Source organism: Parasteatoda tepidariorum, chromosome 1 (assembly GCF_982258835.1).
Source record: "Parasteatoda tepidariorum strain Cologne lab strain chromosome 1, Ptep-v5.0, whole genome shotgun sequence".
In the NCBI taxonomy this organism is placed as follows: domain Eukaryota; kingdom Metazoa; phylum Arthropoda; class Arachnida; order Araneae; family Theridiidae; genus Parasteatoda; species Parasteatoda tepidariorum.
The window spans coordinates 41,724,575-41,742,141 of NC_141755.1; the positions used below are offsets into that span (position 1 = coordinate 41,724,575).

The window sequence follows — 17,567 nt, forward strand, 5'->3', positions numbered from 1 at the left end:
TTATACAAAAAGACATTGTTCTAGTCAAAATTTTTACAATTGATGCAACCTCAATCTATTTCAGCGTACCATCTGTCCGTAACGTATGAAAGCACCATTCGTTTTACATGATTCAAAATTTCATAATTTTTGACAACTGTCAAAAACTGCGCAAAGATTTTTTTTTTGTTTGACATGACGGTTAGAACCGTCAAAAGTCAAAAACTTGCTAACCCTGCCTAATTAGATTTTTTTCTAAAGTGCTTAAAAATATTTTTGAGTGCTTGAAAAGTACTTAAAAGGTGCTTATTTTTTGTTGAAAAATTTGGCTACGCGCTGTGTTATTGACATTGATATGTGACTTTCCCCACATCCATAAATGCTCTTATAATGTTGTTTGATCTTATTTTATTTCTATAGAAAATATCTCTTATATTTTTAATACCTGATTTTGGTGTTTAAATCCACAAAATATGTTGACATTTATCACCCCCAAAACACTGTCTTGAAATATTTAAGTAAACAGATGGTGAAAGAAATTAAGAAGGGATAAAATTGCCAACACTTTCCTTTTGATCAGAGAACTAAAAACGGGGGGAAATGTAGGGAAAAAAATATATATCTTTACTCTTTCGGCAGTCCTTGCCTGTAATTGAATTTGTGAAATATAATGCTTCGACATATGTCAACTTGGGCTCTGCATCTTGCAGAGCGCCACTCGCACGACAGTCAATTCCTATTCTAGAAATAGCTCTTTTTTTTCCTATTTCATCCCCACTTTGCTATTTGACTTTCTTTTCAATTTTTACTCCGTCGCAAAACTAATCAAGATGCGTGGAAAAAAGATGCTTTTTTCTTTCGATGCGTATTAGAACCTACTAAAAGCTTCTAAATTTATTCGAAAATTCGAATGAATTAGCCTGCTGAATGTACGATTAAATGGGATTTTGGAGAAATCATTTTAATTGATTTTAAGCTATAAATGAAGTTAAGCATTCTTTTTTGGATGTTGATTTCTAAGCTGATGTCTTTAAGACATTTGTGATTTTTTTTTCTTTTTATGAAATTGGAAAACTTGAAAAATGTTATTTACCAAAATGTTCCTTTTGCGTTGAAAATATGCTTTTGTATATTCTTGTTTAATTTTGATTGCTTGACATTTAATATAAAGTTGTTTTTTTTTGTTAAGTAGAAAAAAATATTTTTTTAGTATCTTTAAGACATTTAATTATATACTTTGTCGATTAGCCTCATTCTGTATAGATATGAATTTTGATAATATAATTGTAATAAATATGACAACAATTATCCAATTCTCCCTTCATAAAATTTGTCATTTTATTAATTTGAAATTATTCCATTGATTTTTTTTTCTTAATTTCAGATACTCTCACTCAAGAACTAGAGCGAGAAAGAAATTCATTAGCAGAAAGTGAAAATAATGCTCATGGTAAATAATATTCAATATTGTTTTTTTTTTTTTTCTTGTACAATAACTGAGAGTTTTTGCATTTATTTTTGAGTATGTAATTCACAAATGTCCATATTTTCAAAGGATTGGCTTGATACAAATTTCTTTATCTGAATCACTTTTTTAAATGGAAATAAGTATTTAAAAAATTAGGTTTTGTTAGGTTCAAAAGCATCCGAAGCTTTTCAATTTTTTTTGAAAAAAAAATTGAATTTACAATGCATAGTTTTTTATTTCCAAATTCCGGTTTTCATAAAATATTAAATTTTATCATTAATTTAGACTGGACGATTATCTCACGTATTTCTTTAAGAAAATAGAAATAAATATATATGTGCCCATACTACATTACTAAAAAATAATTACCTAATCACTTCTGGTTATGTCAGTAACTAATCTGCATACGGTAATTTTAAAAAAAGAAATGTTTAGAAACATATGAATTTCAAAAACCTTTGATAAAAATCATTCAAACCAAAGTCACCATGTTAGTTAAAAAGGAAAAAAAATAACTCAAATAAAAAAGAAAGTATAAATTCAAGTTTTCCCACAAAGGAAAACAAAAAAGTGAAATTTGAATTCCTTATTCGAATTAAAGTTTTCATTTTTAACTATATATCTATTGTCCCGCTGAAAAAATGGACTTTAAAAACAGATAAGTAGTTTAAATAAAGTATAGTCTCTATATCTGGAACTTCGATGTCTCAAAAACCTTGTTACGTTCAAATAATATTTTTCCCGTTGGCATTAAATATCCACCTAATATTAATTTGAATTCTTATATCGAAGACTTTTTTCTCAAAACCTTGTTATACCGAATTTTTTTCGAAATAGAGAATAAATTTTTTTGAAAAAAATCAAAATTTAAGTTTTTTGTAAACCAATTCTTTTCTATTTAATGCAAAATTATTTTTGTCTTACTTTTAAAAATAAAATGTTCATTACTGTATTTAGACTTAATCAACTATTATTACATATATATTTGTTAGTAATTATTCTTATATTTCTTACTCTACTTTTTAGAGCAATATTTTAAAATATATTTTTCTACTTTTTAGATCAAATTTAGTTCTTGAACTTGTTATCACGAAAACTCGCTATCTCGAAATTTTTTTAGATTTCTTTCAATTTTGAGATATCAAGAGTATACTGTATTTGATAAAACTTTTAAATTTTTTTAAAAAATTTGCTAGTTTGGTATTGGATTTTTCAACCTGGGTGAACAAATCAATGAATAATTTTCCAATTTTGAATGTTTTTTATAAGTACAGATAATGCAAATGTTGGAGGAGCTTTTAAAATATTATAAAATCAGATCACAAACGGTTTTTATTTTTTTGAAATTACGGCTTATTAATATTGACATTTTGTGCCTTATTTCGTAATTAGGGTAGAGGAAACTGTCAAAGCTTACGAGGTCACAAAGGTGTTTGAGATCAGAATGTTCAATTTTTTAGGAAAAAAATGTGCATTGTTACTAAATTTATTTGGCACTAAAATTTTGTCGATACCTCATAAACTTTCAGAATTATTATTTCTTTCTCTGAAGCATATATATTAACTGAATCCAACCAATCCACAAACTTTTATATTCATTTTTCTCAAAATCTGTTGAGCTTCTGAGCAAGACGTTTGCAGTTCTATTGCACCCTTGAAATTTGGTACATATTTAAATAAGTTTATTTGAGAGCACTGAGGTAACTTAAGTAATGTTTAAATTATAGATGTATTTGCTAATTTTGAGATTATATAATTATATGATTAAATTATAATAGGTTTCTTTGAGAATATTGTGATTACTTAATTTTATATGCTTAAATTATAGGTTTATTGAGCAAGGTAATTTAAGAAATCGAGTTGTTAAAACTATTTTTAGATTACCGAAAAAAAATTGTTTTTTTAAAGAAATAATTAAATTTTTGAAGTTTAGGAAGTAACAGAAATATTTAATTCCTCAAAATATTCATGAGTTTTATTTAATGACAAGAGTATATATCTGCTTTGCTGTTGCTAGTAGTTTTAAATATTTTTAACCCTTTTTTTAAGAAAAGTATCTATATTTTGAAACGTTTTCAACCTCTACAAAATAATTAATTTTGAGAAATTTTAAAAATTGTGAACATGTTTATGCACCTCATAATTTATTCATATTTTTAAAAAAAAATCGGTATTTAAATACTATTTTTAAACGAACTGTGTCTTGTAAAAAATAATCAAATATTTTGTTTTACATAAACTTCAACTTATCCTAGACCCCTTACTGTCCTATTTAGCTGTTATAATGTCACGAGTTCATAAAAAAAAAGAAAAAGAAATCATAAAGCTCAAGCATATAATGCAAAATAACGCTAAAAAGCATTATTTTATATTTTAACAAAAGAACAATTGAAAAACAGCCTTAAGGATACTAGCAATCAAACATTGTGGTACTTAGAAGCATTACTTAATGCAAATTTGTTTAATTGATTTAATTTTTATTTTAAGTTTCCTTTTTAAGGATATGTAATTGGGAAATAATGATAGGATATGAAATAGATTTTTATGTAATAGATTTAAGATACTTTTTAATAAATATAATAAGAATATTTAAGTGAAATAATTCGAATTAATCGATGCATTTTTCTCAAATGCAATTTATAATTTGACTATTACATCACGCTCGGAGAATTAACAAATTAACATACCTGGATGATGAAAATGATATTGATATATATATATATATATATATATATATATATATATATATATATATATATATATATATACGGCCGAAATCAAGAGAATGAGGGAATGTCGACTTAGCAATCACATAGTCGCTTCGGCGAATGTCGGAAATATTTGTTATATCCGATTTGATATTAATTTATTCATTGATATTATTATATTTATTCGATATTTTAATATCTCCCGAGGATAGATTAGGAGAAACATCAGTGTAGGGTATATCGGGCAAATGTATATTGGGCAGTGGCACTTAACTAGACCTAGTATATATTTCAGACTTTCACCAAATAGACTATGTATTTTGACCATACTTTTTTTTCATCAGTGCTCTTTCAGGAAACACATATTTTAAACCTTAGTTTTTAAAATGTCATGTTTTGTGTCGGGTGATAACATTATTTTTTTATTTTACAATTTCCTTCTTTCAAATTGCTCAACAAGTCTATTTAATTTAAGGCATTGAATTATATCAATTAAAAGAAGACGCGAAAAAAACGCTTTAAAAAAAAAGTAGGAAAAAAGTGTGAAATCTGATGTTCTCGCTTGCAAGGCGGATAAAAAACGGTACACAGACCGTAAAATAAAAATGCCAGTAAAAAGAAGGGAGTAGAACAAAAACAATCCTCTGAATCTAATGCATATTTAATGATTGTAATTCTATCTTCTCTGCTAATACGTCCCCAGGTAAATAGTTTAAATAAGGATTTAGTTATACAATTTTTTTTCCTTTTATTTCCTTGGTATCATATACGCTCAAGCTAATGAAAAGGGTACATTAATTAGAATTGGAAATCTATTTTTTATTCTATTATACATATGCTTGCATGGACAAAATAAATCTGTTTAATTTTTTCTGGAATTGCAGCTAATATTGTATTCCCAAACAAAGAAAAATTGCATTTTTATGCTAGTGAAATGCAATACGCAGTGTCAATATTGTGAAAAGAATACGTGTAATCATACTTTGAGCTGAATAATATTTGTTTTATGAATTCATGTCTTTACAAATATTTTTAAAAATAGATTTCAAAAGCGAAAGCCTATCAACACGAAGAAGAAAAACTGAATTATGATTTAATTTTCTTGTTTGAAATCGTACTTAAGATTTATGGAATTTCGTAGGAGGAAAATATTTACTCACTACATTTATTTCTGAAAAGGAAGATGTTTTGTGATTTGAAAAATTAAAAAAAAAAGAGAGTAATTTCTTTAAATGATTAAAAGTAATTGGAGAAGATTAGTTTTACTCTCTACGTAAGAGTTTTACTTCTATTTCATATAACTATTTATTACAAACAATTTCTATACTGTATTTACGTATTTTTAAAAGAGTTTTCTTATAAAACAAACGTTTCTAAAATGGCTAACACAATACATTCAAGAGCGTAGGCAAAATTTTTTCGAAGCTCTGTCGCCAAGGAAAATAAAAGAGCCAGAATTTAGGTGCCTTAAACCTAAAGCAAAACAATGATTTTAAACTATATATATCATCTTTTCATAACGAATTATCTAGGTCTTAGAACGGTCAAATAACTGAAATATTTTAAAAGTCATTAAACTTTTTTTAAAAATCACCAATTTATCGACATTTTTTCACCTAGAAGAGAATTATTATAATCACTGCCTTATTCTCAGTTTTCACAAATCTTTATAAGCCCGGGTAATGCAGGTTAAATATTAAAAAATTAGACCACAAACGCTCTTTATTTTCACAAAACTCTGTCTTTTCTCCATATTGGCGTTTTTTGCCATTTTCAGAATAAGAATAGACAGTGCTGGTCAGCCAAATTGTTGCAATTATAAAGGCTCAATTAAGCCAATCGGAAACCTGCATTTTAACATTGCATTTTGCGATATGTAAAAGTACAGGCTTTTGATTGGCCAAATTTGTCCATCGTAATTGCGAAAATTTAGCTGAATTCTGTACTAGAAGGTTGTAGATTTACGAAATATAGATTTTTTTGTGTTCGTACGATAGATTAATGAAGAAGAATAGACAGTAACAGATAAGAATAGACAGTGCTGGGCAGCCAAATTTTTGCAATTATGAAGGCTCAATTAAGCCAATAGGAAACTCGTATTTTAACATTGCATTTTGCGATATGTAAAAGTACAGGCTTTTGATTGGCCAAATTTGTCCATCGTAATGGCGAAAATTTAGCTGAATTCTGCACTAGAAGGTTGTGGATTTATGAAATATAGATTTTTTTGTGTTCGTACGATAGATTGATGAAGAAGAATAGACAGTAACAGATAAGAATAGACAGTGCTGGGCAGCCAAATTTTTGCAATTATGAAGGCTCAATTAAGCCAATCGGAAACCTGTATTTTAACATATTGCATTTTGCGATATGTAAAAGTACAGGCTTTTGATTGGCTAAATTTGTCCATTGTAATTGCGAAAATTTAGCTGAATTCTGCACTAGAAGGTTGTGGATTTACGAAATATAGATTTTTTTGTGTTCGTACGATAGATTTATGAAGAAGAATAGACAGTAACAGATAAGAATAGACAGTGCTGGGCAGCCAAATTTTTGCAATTATGAAGGCTCAATTAAGCCAGTCGGAAACCTGTATTTTAACATAATGCATTTTGCGATATGTAAAAGTACAGACTTTTGATTGGCCAATTTTGTCCTTCGTAATTGCGAAAATTTAGCTGAATTCTGCACTAGAAGGTTGTGGATTTACGAAATATAGATTTTTTTGTGTTCGTACGATAGATTAATGAAAAAGCTAACATAAAACTGACGGATTTTACACTGTACTGATATTTTATTAAAGAAAAACAATTATAGAAGAAAATCTAAAATAAACTTTCTACTCGATTCGGGGGCCCCCTCTGATGTGGGGCCCAGATCAACTGCCCCGTATGCCCCTGCCTTAGTCAGGCTCTGGAGGCGAGCACTCTATTCCACATACTTCTCCCCTATGCAGAGAAAATATACGCCCCTATTGTTGTCTGGTGGGGAAAATTGTTGGTTTCAAATGACATAGCAAAAAAAAAAAAAAAAAAAAAAAAAAAAAAAAAAAAAAAAAAAAAAAACTACTAAACAGAATAAAAAAAAATACCGTTAAATGAGGGATAAATAATTTACAGGTAAACAATGTCTTTTAATAATTTAATTTTAAAACAATTCGAATCATGAAGTTAAAATTGCAAGTTCGAATTCTTGATTGCCATATTGTGAGGTTCAGATAACTTGGATCCGGTTAATACTAATGCAATATATTGACCCCCCCCCCCCACACATATGACATACTTCCGTGGTCACTGGTTGCTTTTAGGAGAAAGTAAGTTCCAAGATGAAAAAAAAAATTGTAAAAGAATTCAGTTCATTAAATTTAATTAAAGATTTTAAATTATTTTTATTCATTACAAAAAAAACGATAAAATTTTAATTTTTAACTCTTTTTACAGATTGTAGGATATTTTCTAAGTGTATTTCGTCAAAATTTGATTGTGAAACAAAATTAAAAAGACTGAAATACCAAAATATTTATACTTTATAACTGTGAAACCGTCACAAGGGATATTTAAATCACAGTTCTTTCGTTCGATCTAATTTTTTATATTGTAATTATTATTCCGTCCAATAAGGATAAAACCATTTTTATGCAACTATTTTTAAAATATTATTTATTAAATGATAAAATTTTACCAAGTGTTGTCCAATACATTGATGTCTCCAAATGTTGTGTCTCCACACGGCCTTTGATGTCTAAGTAAGGAAATTAATAAACTACAAACTTTTAAAACCTTTTTTACTAATTAAAATCTTTTTATCACTAATTTTTAATCACAAAGAAAAATCGACACGGAACCGAGGAATGACTAAGATTTAAATTAAAAAAGAAAACCAAGATTTTAAACTAAAGAAATAATTTAACAATTAATGCTAGAGCAAAAGTATAAATTTTAAATTTTTTATACTTAATAACTGAACCAAACTTTGCCTAAAGGTAGCAAAAAAGTTTATGAAATTTTTTATCATGAGCCTGAGCTCATCTCAGTTATCATGACCATGAAACAACAATTAGCCCCCTAGTATTATACATATTACTTTGAATTTGGTAAAATTAATTATAATTTTTCTGGCATGTGATTTATAACGGATTGCTTGAAAAATAACTTAAATTTCACGAACTAGAAATAAATTAAAAACGGAAATAATGGAAAAATCAGTTACGAAGCGGTTTTCGAAGAATGGGTTGAGCACAACAAGCCGAAAGGATTCGAAAAAGATTTATTAGAAAAGTTTCCAAGATGGATGATATTCTATTATTGGGTTGAAACATCTCGGTTTCTACACTCATTCATTTTCGGACGCAGTCGTTTGCAGAGTCGAGACCCAAAGACAAAGGAATGATCTGCAAGAGCCAAAATCCGTATAAGTTGTGGGTGGAGGAGGGAGGTGAGAGCCATAACAATCTTTTGGACGTCATTTTCCTAAAAGAGAGAGAAGAAAAGTTTTGGTGGAAACACAAACCCGAAAGAGAATACTACGCAGAGAGAGAAATTTTCGATCTCTTTTAATTAAGACGCCGTGAAATATGTCTGGCATAGGATGCGGTGACGAGCACTAATTTTCTTCTGCCCAACTCTGCCCCCCCCATCCCCATTGTTGATAACTCAATATCCTATTGAATGAATTACCGGCGCTTCCCCTTCTAATGGCGACCGAGCGGAAATATTAAATACCGTGCACCGAGTAACTATCCCCCCACCCCCACACCAAAATCCCTCCCAAAGTAATCTTCAGGGTTTGGTTCTGGGGCCTCAGCTAAGTTAATGGATTTTGTCTTCTTTGATGAATTTCTGCTGAAGGATCTACTAATTGCTCATGATCTGAATGGACCGCTAGGCATTAATGGCCCCAGACCAGATGTTTCAACTCCCAAGTATGTATTCAACAAAAATCTTTTTTAACCCAGAACCAATCAGAATTGGAAGCCGAGTTCAGTTCTGGAAGGGGGGGATGTCGATGGCGAGGATGTATTTCTCTTTTGCTAGAATGAGACGTCATACGTTTTGGAGAAACAGTTTACCCTTTCCCTCTACCCTGAAAACTTCTGCCCTCCCCCCTTTTAATAATAACAAAGTTGCAATGATGATTTCCTGAGAGCCGTCCACCTCACCCACTCACACTAAACCACACCGATTCCTTTTCCAAACGATTCACTCACTCACTTTCTCATTCTCCCCCCACCCCCTATCTATTATTTCTGATGTCTCCCCCGCACCCCCCAAAACACAATGGCAGTTTAAAAGGAATGAATAAGGAGAAATCTTTTCAGTGAAAGCCGTGAAGGAGGAAGGGGAGGAGAAAAGCACAATTTTAAGAGTGATCTTTCGTTTTCTACACCCTCTCTTCCAAAGAATGCAGACGATTAAGACTTCAACCAGAAAATTTGAAGTAATTGTAATTGTAATGACCAGTTCTTAATAAGATCAGGAATTAACTTAAAGTGATTTTCTTGTTTAGAACAACTCCCATTTCGTCTAATACCAGATTCATGACATTGGCAAACTGCTGTATTAATGGTGTGTTCTAATTTTTTTTTAAAAAAAGGGTTTTGTTTAAAGGTTTTGGATTTTTAATTTAGGAATGATTTGATATTAAATTAAGTGTAAATGAGACGAAAAAAAAAACATTATAAAATCTTATTGCAAATTGAAGAAAGCAGATGTTTTTACTTGAATTAAGTGCGTAAGAAAATTTTTGGTTTTATAATAAGCATTCGTTTCTCTATGCAAAGTCAGATAATCGCAAGGGGTTGCTGAGTTTATGGCCTAGGCACACTTTTTAAAAGAACCCTAAATAACAAAGCAACTGTATAAAACAATATAATAATAATCTAATATTTAAGCAACTGTATAAATCAAATATATTATATGTATAACATTTAAGCAACTTTTTAAAACAAATTATTGTACCTAATTTATCAACAACAAAAAAATTATAATAGCTTCAATATTTGAAATGACATCAATTATTTAAACTACTAATATCGACTTTCTTGTAAGGATGGCTCAAACTCTGTATTTTTTTGTTTTGTTTTGTTAAATATAACCGTCGTTAAACAGCTGACCAAATTTTTGGGTTTACCACAACTAATATTCAACTCCGTAGCCATGTTATTTTGAACCCAATCCAAAAGACAAGGGAACTTCTGGGTCAAATATTGGAAGAAATTCGCCTTCGTGGAGGACTTTTTGATGGAACTAGCCCGCATTTTCGTTGCATGGAGAGGAAAACCAATAAAACCTCCACGGTTAGCTTGACGGCAAGGTAACTATAACCCATGATCCGTCTATCCCTGAGGATACTTTACATCAGTGAGGGACCATAACGGAAGTTACGACATTCGAAACTCTTTACAAATGCATAGACAGGGTTCGGAATTAGAGGTCATTAGTCGTGCATATAAATATTTACTCACTGTCGTCATTTTTGACGCCTAACTCTTAAAATTATTTTTAATTTCAACTTTGTTTCCCCTATTCAACTCTTGATCCAGCTATATGACGGACGGCACGTCAAGGTATCGGCGGGGATTTAGACCGGAAGTTACGATGTTCGAATTTGAAATTTTTTGAAAATTTCGTTTCGGGACAATTCCATCTTGATTTCACGCCGTTTGATGATAATTTGTTGTTTCGTCTTTTTCACGTGGTTCTTCGAATTCCGATGTTTTTAATACGACTTTATCAAAGTTGAGCTATCACTTTTTGACGCGTCCAATTCGTGACTATTCCATCGTAATTTTACTCCTTTGGATCATAGTTTTTTTGGCTGTTATTAATCATTCTTTGGCCTTTTTCACGTAGTTTTTATAATTCTGATCTTTTTAACAGAATATTATTACGACGTTCGAATTTGAGTTACCCCTTTTTGACGCATCCAATTCGTGACTGCTCCATCGTAACTTAACGAGAAAAGCAATCTCGTGTTAAAATATAACAATGACAATTATGAATTAATCAGTTTTAGTTTTCTTTCCTTCACATTTATGCACATGGAATTTTTGTGTATAGTTAACGATTCTAAAGATGTGTTGACATTTATGATTGCCCTTTTGTTGTTAGTAGACACTCAATAGGAATTTGAAGGTGTAATTCAAACTGATCAAATAGTGATTGTCGTTGCTTTGTTTTCATTCTGCCATCGAAAATTATCAAAATTAAATAATAATAAAGAATGAGCCTGCATATCTTACGTCTTTTTTATATCTTAGCTAAAAGCACTAGAGAAACTGCAAAAATGAAAATATCCCTAAGAATATACATTAAATCCTGTATTTCTAATCATTTCGATCTTTCCTTTAATTAAAAAAAATTGTATTATTACCAATGATCTTTATATATGAAATTAATTATCTATGTATAATTAATTATTTAAACTGCGAGAAATTATCTAATTGTAAGTTTATTATTAATTTAATAAAGATAAACACTCAAAAAAGTAAAATAGCTTGCCAAAATTATTTTAATGGATCTACTTGCACGCTAATTTCTTGTAATGCAATAGTGAAATTAAATGCTATACAAATTATGAAATAATCATTAAAATTAACATTAATAGCATCTTTAATTAATTATCGTTTAGAAAGCGCTTCACCAAATTTCTTGAATTTTGATGAAAATTATTTAATATTTCATAAAGGGCTCAATTATCATATTTTCAAAATTGCATTTTTTCATACTTAAAACATCAAAATCGTTTAACATTTCTCATAATATATTCAAAATTTATCTTCCTAATCAAAACAGAGTTCGTACGACACGTTTATCAACATTCATTAAGCCATACATTTCGGTAAAGTGATTTTTTTTTTTATCTTTTTCTTAAAAAAACATTCCTAATTATTCCGCTCACCACCTGTATTTCCTGGTAATTATTTCACACCCACCCCCCTTTAAAACTCTTGTAAAGTCCCACCCCTAATGGCATTTAAATTAAACGAAGAGAAAAAAAAAACATTGCTTCATCGGGGGAGGGGGGGGGGGAGAAATGATTTCGGCTGCACCAAACATATTAATGAAAAGGTTTTTAAGACATTTAAGGCAAAAGAATAAATAAAAAAAAACTCAGATAAAAAAAACAAACAAATGCATTTATACTGAACGTTTTACTGGGAGAAACAACAAGTAGAAAAAAAAAATGTTTTAATGTCTTAATTCCAGAAATTTTTAACGAAACGCGAGTCTAGAGTATTCTGCAAAAACATTAATTTCCCACCAGGAAAAAATCTTTTTTAATATTTTAAATAAGGAAATACACCTAATCGGGAGAGTTTTTCTCTAAGCGCCCTGGCTAAATGAAAAAGAGCGGTTAATAGCCAAAATCTGCAGTTTACCTGATAAAAGCGCCCCGGCGTAAAAAAATCAGTGGGAAAAAATTAAAAAACGGATGCAGACGATATGCTGTAAAAGAAAAAGAAAATAATGAAGGGGGGAGAAACAAAGTCACTAATTGCATGTAGATTTGAATTGCAAATTTCTTAGAATTTGGGTGAAGGGGGGGGGGATAGAAGGCGTGTGATGTTAGAGGGGGAAATTGAGATGTAAGTTTTACCTACGGAAGTTTGATCGAAAGTTTCGCCAAACAAATGTAAAGTAATCTTCCACAACACATTTTAACATAAAAGCTGTATTTTACTTACATAATTTATTAGATTTTTTCCCTGACCGTTCGTATATTTCCACTGTGTAAGCGCTTTTTGAATGGATGGGATGAGCGAACGTCAGCGACTCAGTATTTTTTGGATGTAAAAACGCAACATCTTCATCTCTACTTTTAAGAATGTCTGTGAGTTTTCTTTAAATAGTTTAGCATAGGAGCCGTGATGGCTGAGGGGATTCGCCTTCCAATGAGGTAAACCGAGTTCGAATCCCAGCGATGACTTGTCGATACGAATTCCGCATCCGTCTCGCACCAAGCACAGTGCTGATGTTAAATATCCACAGTGGTAGACGGGTCGTAGGTTAGAGTCCCTTGTCGTCAGGCTAATCATGGAAGTTTTCGTGGTTTTCCTCCCCACATAACGCAGATGCGAATGAGTTCCATCAAAAAGTCCTCCATGAAAGCAAATTTCTCTCAATACTAGATTCAAGGTCTACTTGTCTTCTGGATTGGGTTCCTTATCTTCTGGATTGGGTTCAAAATTACAAGGCTACAAAGTAGAACATTAGTAGTCGTAAACACCAAAATCGGGTCAGCGATTTCAACGATTGCTATAAAATAAAATAAAATAGTTTATCATAATATTTTTGATACGTTAACGTAACGAAAATTTACGATTACACAATAAAAGGTTAACCTTATTTTTTCAGAGGATAAACTTCAACAAATATAGTTATTGTTAAGTCATTTTTAGTACTTAAGAATTCACCAAAATATTTTCTCTATTACCATAACTGAATTCACCATTGGTATTATGAATAGGGTAGAGATTTGTGATTGTAAATAATCTATAAAATTAATGAAAAATTCACTTTTTTAAAAAAATTTAAACTTAATAGTTTTTAGCAATATTATTTTAAATCTAATTTGTGACTATGCTATTTTTTACTTGTTTTTATAGTTAAGATCGCAACGCATTCCTCTTTTCAACCGATTGATCATTATCACAAATATCAAAAAGATATATATATATATATATATATATATATATATATATATATATATATATATATATATATATATATATATATATATATATATATATATATATATATAAAATTTTTTTATTTTGGGGGGGGGGGAATAGAATGACGAAATATATCAAAACAAATTTTCAAGAAATTTGTTTTGTCGAAGATGTGGCGATAGTTATTTCGTCACTTTGCCGAATATTTTGCTCGGAATATTAACCAGTAAATGGTTTTCGTAACAGTAATAACAGTTTTATTTTGTTAAACAATTATTCACCGAAAAGCTTCAACATGAATGCATATAGAGTGTCCCCTGAAGAAATCCTTCATCGCATTAATGTTACTTTTTTTCCTGTTTCAATTTATTTTTCTATTTGAATTTAAATGTACTGCTCTCTTTAATTTTTTTAAAACAATATGCAAGACTAATATTTAAATGCAATTTTTATTCTTAAAAATTACTTCTAATGTTTATTTATTTATTTATTTCAGATTGCCAAATGACAGCATAGATGAGAGAGAAAGAGAGAGAAAAAAAACCCTCTGGAAACCGTGCCGGTTGCGATATTTCCGAATGACATAATGTGTAATATAATAAATTGAAAAAAAATGTTTTATTGTATATTTGTTAAAAAAAAATTCTGGAAGACTGAGATCTGGAATCCCATTTTGTGTATCCTGCAGCCGCTATTGTTTTAAACTTTGCTATAAGCAGCGTGGGAACCAAAACAGTGTTCATATTTTAATAATTTTCACCTAACCCTGTGATTTTCATTGACATATCCTATCTACCGAGATACGAAGATTGATGTGAATACGAACGATAAACTGCCACATTTCAAAATATCCATGGAAACATAATCATCAAAATATATTTCAAAAAGAAATATTAACAATTGTTTTAAAGGTATTCTAAAAGCTTAGTTTAAAGCCGATATGAAATATCGAATTTGAAAAATAGATTTATTTCTGAGTATGCCATAATACCTATGCTCTGAATGATTATCGAATGTGGCCATATATTTATCATCATCTACTATTTAAATGAATTGGTATATGATCTTATAAAAAAGAAGATGTGTATATAATATCTCTTGAACACTGATAACAACATTCAAGTAAACCTTCATAAAACAATAAACTGATGTGTTATCAGTTTATAAGTTTTCAGCACTTTTACTTGCTTCAGAACATTTCAATATGACTGAAAGACAATTTTATTGTTAACATTTAAATCTGGCTTTAAAAAAAAAAACCTTTTATAAATGTGCACTTGTTGTAGTTAGTTTAACAATGGCAGATTTATGTTCTTTTTGATACATAAAAAAATTATCATTTTACTATTAAAGATCTCTTATGTATTCTGTAGAGTGTTGGCTATATTGAAATTTTAACATCCTTAAGTGCGCGTCTGTTCTTATTCTCTTGCGACTACTGATATTGTGAATATACATTTACATAAATGTGCAATTACAATAATGTAAAACAACATAGTACTTAATTTATTTCCTTTTTCTAAGCATTATGTTGTGTAAAAAGTATGTGAATTTATTTGAGTTTAAATGTTAAATAATTAAACAGAATTTTACCCCTTGCCTATTACATTTATAAGTTCTAAATGGATGTTTTTATAAGGAAAACTGTGAGACATTAATATTTTATCAATTATAAAATATTAAATGGTGTATAAACTATTTAAAATATAAAAATCTAACAAAGAAACAACAATAATAAGAATGTAATGTTGAATTTGATAAAATAAATAACTATTTTATTAAATAAATGTACAATCTAATAACTGATAAAATCAAGATAACTAACAAATGTAGACGAAGTCATTGAAAAATAAGATTTTTAATGCTAACTTAACATTTAAAATAACTAAATACTAAAAAAATGATTTAATCGAGGATATTTAAATAATGTACAATATATATCAAAGCAAATTATATATAGCACAAATATAATTTATGTAATATGAAAAAAAAACTATATGATGTAAACCACTTTACATACTTAAAGAACAATTATAAAACCTTTTATGTTTTTATATAAATTTTAAAATATTCCTAATATAAACATTAAACTTCATACCTATTCATTTTATGCTTATAGCAATAATATTATGAGGATTATAAAAGTTAAAACATTATAATTAAGGAATTCGAAACATGTTTAGATTTCTTTGGCAATATACTAACTTATTTTGGAGACTTTTGACCGTAGAATTTTGAAAATAATTTTGTAAAGTATTTCTTGTGAATGTACGCATGAATCATCTAAAGCAAAACTGTTGAGTACACAGACACATGCAGACATTTTAATTTTTCTTAGTTATTTCATACTGTGTGAATGCATCAGTATATTGTTAAGCAATATCTTATAAGATATCAAGAATCTGAGATTCTATACTTGTTTTGTATATACGTTATTTTGTGTATTAACGTATTGTTTTATGAATGTCAAATCGTATAAGAATGCCAATAAAATTTTAAAACACTGTCTCTAATAATCTTGTTATTTATCTTCTTTTTTAATTTGTCTCAAACTTTAAAAAAAAACAACTCATTGATAGTAATTCATTTAAATAAAAGTGTAAATAAGTAATTAATTTAAACTCCATATATATATATATATATATATATATATATATATATATATATATATATATATATATATATATATATACATATACATATATATATATATATATATATATATATATATATATATATATATATATATATACATATATATATATATATATATATATATATATATATATATATATATATATATATATATATATATATATATACATTCGCCATCCCGCCAAATGAGATAAAATCATAAATCTGGCTAATAAAATTGTGTTTTGGCGAAAGTATTTAAATATGATTTTTTCCACTGAAAAAGAAATTATATTTAACTCCATCCTCAAAATAAAGCCAAAAAGAATTTTTCTAAACAAATCAGTATTTTTTATTCAATTACAGTAATTTTGGTAGATGTGCAGCATAACCAATTAAAATTGGGTTCAAATATTATAAGTCTGAAACAAACTACCATAAAATAGTTTTCTATGGGGAAAAAATTAATCATAAAAAATTGTTAAGATTTCCATTTGACGAAGCGAAGAAGATATATATGAAAATATTGTACTAATACATTTACACAATTATTACAAAATCTTTAATGCTTATTAATTTAATTTTGTTAACGAAATAGTATTTTTAACACATCAGATAATATTTTTTAATAAATTTATCAAATTTTAAGTCGCTTTAATATTTAGAGAATTAATAAGTTCTATAATAATCATTCCTACGCTATATTTTTTATAAATTTTGCATGAATGTAGTTTTTATGTGCTTCGTATTTTACGAAAGGTTACAATCGATTCTTGTCAGAAATAGCATAATCTTATTGCCCGCTTTGGACTCCAAAAAAAATTACGTTATGAAAATATTTCTAATTATGTTAACAAGAAGAAAAATATTTATAATGTTAATCGAACGACGATTGCCTAATATTATTTATCACAAACTTAGTGAATCATATTTGTATGCTTATCAGTCACTGTTAAACGAAACTATTTAAAAAGAGCATTGAAAATTGAAACTAAAGAAATAAAGAAGTTTTATAACTCAATTATTTAAAAAGTCATATTTCAGTTTAAAAATTTCAAAATTAAATTTATTTAGCTAAGTTATTAAATTAATTAATAAAACACAT

The 17,567-nt window shown here is 28.6% G+C and overlaps 1 protein-coding gene across 6 annotated transcripts in view; it reads left to right on the plus strand.

Annotated features, from left to right (window-relative positions):
- LOC107452541 (dachshund homolog 1-like) overlaps positions 1-16,336 on the plus strand; it is a 196,893-nt gene extending 180,557 nt beyond the window's left edge. For 5 of the 6 annotated variants that reach the window (XM_043042701.3, XM_043042704.3, XM_043042705.3 and 2 more), the window contains 2 exons: positions 1,364-1,429; positions 14,325-16,336. In XM_043042701.3, coding sequence (XP_042898635.1) covers positions 1,364-1,429; positions 14,325-14,344 — 86 coding nt within the window. In that variant the 3' untranslated portion in view covers positions 14,345-16,336. 6 annotated transcript variants of the gene reach the window in all.
- Positions 16,337-17,567: the final 1,231 nt, after the last annotated feature.